Source organism: Sceloporus occidentalis, unplaced genomic scaffold (genome assembly GCF_023333645.1).
Source record: "Sceloporus occidentalis isolate IW3139 unplaced genomic scaffold, rSceOcc1.0.p SCAF_124, whole genome shotgun sequence".
NCBI lineage: Eukaryota > Metazoa > Chordata > Lepidosauria > Squamata > Phrynosomatidae > Sceloporus > Sceloporus occidentalis.
This window is the reverse complement of record NW_028317104.1, coordinates 217,150-223,402: the sequence shown is the minus strand read 5'-3', so window position 1 is coordinate 223,402 and position 6,253 is coordinate 217,150. Positions and strand designations below refer to the sequence as shown.

Sequence of the window (6,253 nt, the reverse complement as noted above, 5' to 3'; positions counted from 1 at the left end):
GCTTTTCTTAACATCTCTTCCACAGTGGTTCTAATTGACCTGCATAGGTTTATGAGGGGAGCTACAGACTCCATTAGGAAATCTAGTGTTCAGTCTCTGGGGAGAATTGGTAACACATCACAAGCATCATAATGTCAATCTCCAGTCTTTGATAATCCAGAACCTGAGTTTTTATGTCAAATAGATGAAAATTCTAAGAATTTATCAGGTCTCAACATTGGGCACTCTATATATTAACAGCCATAAAGTATCTTGATATCTTTATATATTATTGTAGATCATGTTCTGTCAAGATTATCATATTTGAAAATGGCAATGTGGAAGATTTGTGTACTATTTGCATACATATTTTTTTTAATGAAATACTGTGAAAACTTTGAAAAGATGCAGAAAAATCTCTACTGTGTCTTTTTTAATTGTTGGTTAAGTAACTGTGAAACACAGTAAGGAATAATTCCTACGGCTGCCAGGGGCACAGCTGCACTTTTGCAGAAAGACAGAGCATAGAAGAGCATCTCCACTTTGGTCGGTGGCCTGAATGAGTCAAACATATGCAGAACAAACAGAGATGCCACTATACAACAGAGACGGAACCTGATTTGACTCCCTTGTTTACCGCAACAACTGTCTTGATAAAGCTTTGAATTGAGTCCCAGTCCTAAACCAAAAAAAATACCTAGATTTCTGAGAAGGCCTGCAAATGGTGTAGTGTCAATATGAACCCACTCTGGCCTTTCACACCATTTCTTGGCTTTTTCCAGGGTCCAAAGAAGGTCTACACCAAGTGCTTTTAGGAGTAAGTAGAAACCAAGTGCAAAGGAGAACAGGAAGAGTGTAGTATAGACATATTTCTTCAGACTTGCATTGTAGATGACTTGTGTATGATGGAAAGCTTCAGCCACAACTATTCCTGTTCCATAATAAATTGTATGAATTATTAAATAGATTAACCATAAACAATAAATACCACCTCAAATTTAGAAGCTGTGTATACGGATGTGTGTGAGAGAGCATACAATGGTGATGTCAGTTAATAAGCATGGCAATCAATTTTAGTATAATTAAAAGGCAATAAAGAGATATATAAAATAAATAAATATATATATATATATATATATATAATAGATAAAAATAAAAAGGCAATAAAATAGTTATATTTATATCTCACAATCGAGATGGGAAAGATACAATAAAACAATAAATAATAATAAATACAAAAACCCCAGTACATTGTGGTCAATTTCATGTTTATGAATGTACGACTTTAGGTACATCTTACTGAATCCCTCCTAAAACCTGTACTTACTTCATGAGGTGAAACTCCCTGTCCCTAATTAAAATTATAAAACATCGCCTTCCAATTGTATACTGACCTGATATTACTCCAGCCACCACTTGGTGTGGAAAATGAGCAGCTAGAAATATTCTAGACAGACAGACACAAGCCTGAACAGTCCAAAAAATGGTCCAGAGAGCTCCACGGATGCACCTATGACAGATGAAAATATAGTATATAATTAGCTTGCTTGTTTTAAGAACCTAGGCCAGTAGCCCAGTCTGTTCCACATCTCCTTCTTATTAGGATTCACTCCCTCTCCGCTCTATTAACCAACAGAGAGGGGCACTGTGCACTAGTGTCAGTATACAGCTTTGTAGCTACTTTTAGTGGAATTGCTGTTTACCTTCTGCTGCTTGCACTCTTGCTTGAAACATACTGCTGGATCTTTGTATTTACCTGTGGATTCTTTGTTTAATGGAGATTGCTGCTCCATCTTGTTTTGCCTGTTACCTTGTGTCAGCACTGCTAGTATCAAATCTGCCTAATGATTTTACTCATGTGATGACTCAGGATCCAAGGACTCAGCTTACTGTAATGTCTCCCTAACCTTTTGTGTTCTATTGCTAAACGATCAATGACCAATCTTTGTGTTAGTTAACCTCTAGGATAAAATATTATGAAACATTATCTCAGAATAAAATAAATGCAAGGTGTAGAACTGTGCTGTGGTGCTGACAGCAATGTGTAGGTACATACTGCTTCTCTTTCTATTACATGAATCCCTAGGAAAGTATTATAGGTCAATAACTGAGTTATTTCTTACATTAAATATTTGATAAGTTTAGTGTGATTCATCTTATTGAACATGCAAATGATTTCAAACAGAAAAGGTGAGCATTAAGAATTATTTGTGAGGATGGAATGCTTTCTAGCATGTTATAATGTATGCTTTCATGACAGCAGAGGTGCTAGAGGCTTATTTGACTCTACATGTGTGCTCATTGGGAGTAGATAAAAATCACTTGGACTTATGAACGGTTTGTGTAGGTATAGCTCCTATATATAGTAAAATTAATATAAAAAGGAATAAATGCAAATAGAATTGATGGTAAGGTACATGATGTAAGTATAACTTCAGTTGTTACTGGAAACGTACCAGCTGCTAAAGGAGGGTCCCTTCTTCTTTAACATTATCGTGAGAATAGCTGTCACCATTACATAGTATATTCCAGCTGAACCCATGGCGTGTCCTGATGGACTTCCTGCAAAAGTCCCAGTAAAAAGAACAGATGAACTGGATAATTGTCTTTATATGCGTTTCATTTTTAAATGCAGATATTTATCTTTACAGGTAGTAATGATGTGGGATTGTCAGTGTTAGCTCTACCAAATGCTCAAGTGATATAATGGCTCAAGATGTATTTGAACAAAAGGGGTCCACAATTTAAATGCTGCCTGAATTACTGAGACACCCCAGATCATTTCTGTGTAATAGCACACAAAACTCATGACAAAATGCTAGTAGGTCCCCACAAAGGTCTATTCCCCTCTTCACTGTACTTCCTGAGCGGCATTTTATAAACAGAAAAAGTAAACAAAAAATATAACATTGCTATGTAAGCGAATATGTAAAAAAAGTTTTATTTTACCTGGACCAGTCTCACAAGTGACCGGGAACTGTTCAATAACAGGTGTAGAGGTGTTCCTGTAATAATCTGTATCATGGACCCACCAGTATGGCCTCTGCCCAAATAGTATCCTAGCATGAAATGAGGGGAAACAGATGTAAGCATAGGAATGGAAGAATGGTTTATAAAAAGTTACTCACCAATTATATTAAGTATGTTTTTTTAAGATGTAATGCTGCTGTTAAACTGGGACTGCCACGTATGCATGCTTAAAATACAAACCTATTAAATCTCTGCATATCCTCCAATGCAGTGATGTGAAGTTCTAGGGTTACATATACAGTATCCTAAAACAATTTTAGTAAGTTACTAGAAAATCTAAATTAATACAATAATACAGATTTGTAAACCAAATTTTTCAGAAAGTAACAAAAAGTACTCTAAAGAGCATATTTAAATACAGTTTTCTAGGGTATTTATTACTGAAGTTGCACATAATTCTGTCCCTCAAGATTGTAAGCTTGCGAGCAGGGCTCTCTCCACCAAATTGTCTTAGTCTGTCAATTCTGGTCTTGTCTTACCCCTTGAATATATGTATTGTATTAAGCACTGTGCAAATTGTTGGGCTATATAAATAAAAGATAATAATAATATTCAGAAGCACAGCTAATTGTCAATAATGCCACCTTCACTTCTACAATGTCAATGTATTAATATACTTATCAATGATACAGCAATGTATCCTTTTTAAATAAAAAAATAAAAAAAATGAAAATGTAAAGTTATATAGTGTAATAGATATGCAGTTATATAAATAATAGGATCAATAGAGTTTATGAAACAACTCACCATTTAAAGACAAGGTTCAGCCAGTCTCCTATCACAGCAACCCAAATAAGTTTAATTCCAACCGATTCATGCAAATGGAACCAGATTGGGAAAAAGATAAAGAAGGTATTTCTAAGATCAGCTGCAAATGACACAAACATGAACCAGTCTTGTGAACTCTTGTAGTTTGTCTGGAGATAATAGACCACCTGAACCCCTGAGGCATGAAGAGCATCAATCCCACTTTCCATGACTGGATTTAAGTTTGAAAGTTCACTTGAGATGTGAGATGCCTGTCTCCCTGAGCGCTAGCTCTCAATATACAGTTGTGTCAGTATTTATACTATTCTAGGCCTCTTGTTTACCACAGAAAAACCTGCTTTCTGACCTTTGGAACCTAAAAGAAAAATGACATCGGTAAAAAAACAACTGGTGATCAAAGGTAAGGACACAAACATGTTCAGTTCAGTGTGAACTGAAAAACAGTATAATCTGCCAGCAATTGAATCTTAAAACATGTTGCTCAACTATGGACTTTAAGAACTTGAGGAGTGGCATTATATTAGTATATCTGCATTTGTAGGAGAAATTACACATTAAAATATCTATATACATTTTTTTTTTTAAATGGTTGTTGAATTTGCACATAATGTATATTAAGCACCATATTTTAACAAAAGTGCTTATAACTAGGTAATTTGGATTTAAAACTGTAAAATATGTGTGACAGAATGACCTGTCATACAAGGCCCCAAGGTAGTCAGAGATGGCTCCAGCCTGGCTGCCAAACAGGCATGAACTCTATTGTGTAAACTAATCCCATTAACAGGATGGCTACCAGGGGGATATTCAGTAGCTAAAGGGGATTAAAGGTTGGGCTGTATGCATGTATCTGTTAATTTATGTTAATGAAGTTCTGTGGCTATATGAGTCTATGTTTTACATCAATAAACTGTTCATTCCTGCTGTACTCAATTCAAGGTAGTTGTGTGTCTACTTATTGGGTACACATAGCAGGGTTCTTAGGTGCGCATGCTGGCTGGTGCTGGAAGTGATTCCGGGGACAAGAGGAGGATACATGTGGGTGATCTCTGGGAGTTACTACAGCTCTCTTGGTGAACCCATTACATTGGTGGCAAGCGGCGGGATTGCCTCCTAGTCTGAGGGACACTTCCTTTGCACCGGGATCTATCTCCAGGAAAGAGAATAGAAGTCAGCTACGCAGAGCTGATCCAGAGGAATTGTACCTTGGATCTCTTTGTAAGTATCATTCTGGTTGATCTCCCCTGGTTGGTTCCTGTGTCCTGTCAGATATTTTATCATAGAAAACATGTATTCCATATATTCTGTACTTTACATGAACACAAAATGGAGTCAGAGCCATTTTATTTTACTTAATCATGTAGTGATGATTTCTTTTTGTGTTTGTTCCCTCTATAATAGAGAACAAAGAAGTATTCATGTATATAGATGTTTCAGTATGTATGATACAATTAATGTTATCTTCCATGAGAAAGTTAAGGAGTAGACGCTGCATATCTTTAGAAATGTAACTTGGAATGGGGGATACATGGTAAGACTACCAAGGCCTGAGTTACTATCTAGGAGGTAACACCTGGCGATTAGGGTGACCAAGGATAAATTCCAAACACATATGTAATGGTTTTAAGTTAATTCTTAGACCAGAGCGTCTCTCACAGCTAAATTAAGAAATTACAACGGTGTAAATATGAGTAGAAAAACTAATTTTAATGGGTAAAACCCACCGTTATGATTGGAGAATTCCAATCAAGAGGTGGAGGCTATGATAATAAGCTCTGTTTTTAAGCTTATGTCTTGGATAATTAAGAAAAAAAAAAAAAAAAAAGGAAAAGGACGGACTGATTCACCAAATTTACCCCAGAGAATTGGAATCTAAAGATCCTGGCACCGTATTTCACTCTTAGAGTTACTTGGAGTTCTAACCTATATAACTTTTAGAAAGTTATATTCTTGCCCACTTAATTTCTTGCCACTGAACCTGGATTAATTTCTACAAGGACCAGTTGGACAACAGCAACAAGTGGTGGTAAATATAATTGTTTTATTATTCTGAATAGAGGTGAATTTTGTTTTCTTCGTATAGAATTCCCTGTTTCTGGGAAATAATATATTGCATTATTGTATATGGCGGCTTGTGAGACTGCAGCTTATAACCCGTGATAATAACAATAATGAAAAGGTATTTTTACCTGTAGATGAAGTTTGACATCATTTGCATCTATTAGAAATTTCACTAATACTCGTAGACATTATTAAATTACTTTTTAATTTGTCATATTAGTTAAACTAATATAAGAGAAATAGTGATATCTTTATTACTGCCCGGATTATTATCAATTTTTGGTTGCTTATTATCAAATTTTGGTCGACACTTGATGGCTGGTAATTACCATTCACACCATCTAGTCTGCCCATCATGATGGTGTGTTTGATAAACCCTGGTGCTAGGAACAATGCATTTCTAGTTCTTATACTT

The 6,253-nt window shown here is 35.7% G+C and overlaps 1 protein-coding gene across 1 annotated transcript; it reads right to left on the bottom strand.

The window, feature by feature from the left end:
- Positions 1 to 398: 398 nt before the first annotated feature.
- On the bottom strand, positions 399 to 3,986 carry LOC149282000 (glucose-6-phosphatase catalytic subunit 1-like). The gene is made up of 5 exons (XM_089498676.1): positions 3,757 to 3,986; positions 2,929 to 3,038; positions 2,436 to 2,541; positions 1,374 to 1,489; positions 399 to 910 (listed from the first exon to the last, which is right to left on the bottom strand). Exons 1-5 carry the CDS (start codon positions 3,984 to 3,986, stop codon positions 399 to 401), a joined length of 1,074 nt encoding a protein of 357 aa, XP_089354802.1.
- Positions 3,987 to 6,253: the final 2,267 nt, after the last annotated feature.

Bases quoted from the DNA above. Each gene is read 5' to 3' on its own strand.
- LOC149282000 (XM_089498676.1), bottom strand. From the start codon at position 3,986: ATGGAAAGTGGGATTGATGCTCTTCATGCCTCAGGGGTTCAGGTGGTC. The intron at 2,542-2,928 runs GTAAAATAAAAC...GGACTTTTGCAG, and splicing joins CACTTGTGAGACTGGTCCAG to GAAGTCCATCAGGACACGCC. The intron at 1,490-2,435 runs GTACGTTTCCAG...CATCTGTCATAG, and splicing joins GGACCCTCCTTTAGCAGCTG to GTGCATCCGTGGAGCTCTCT.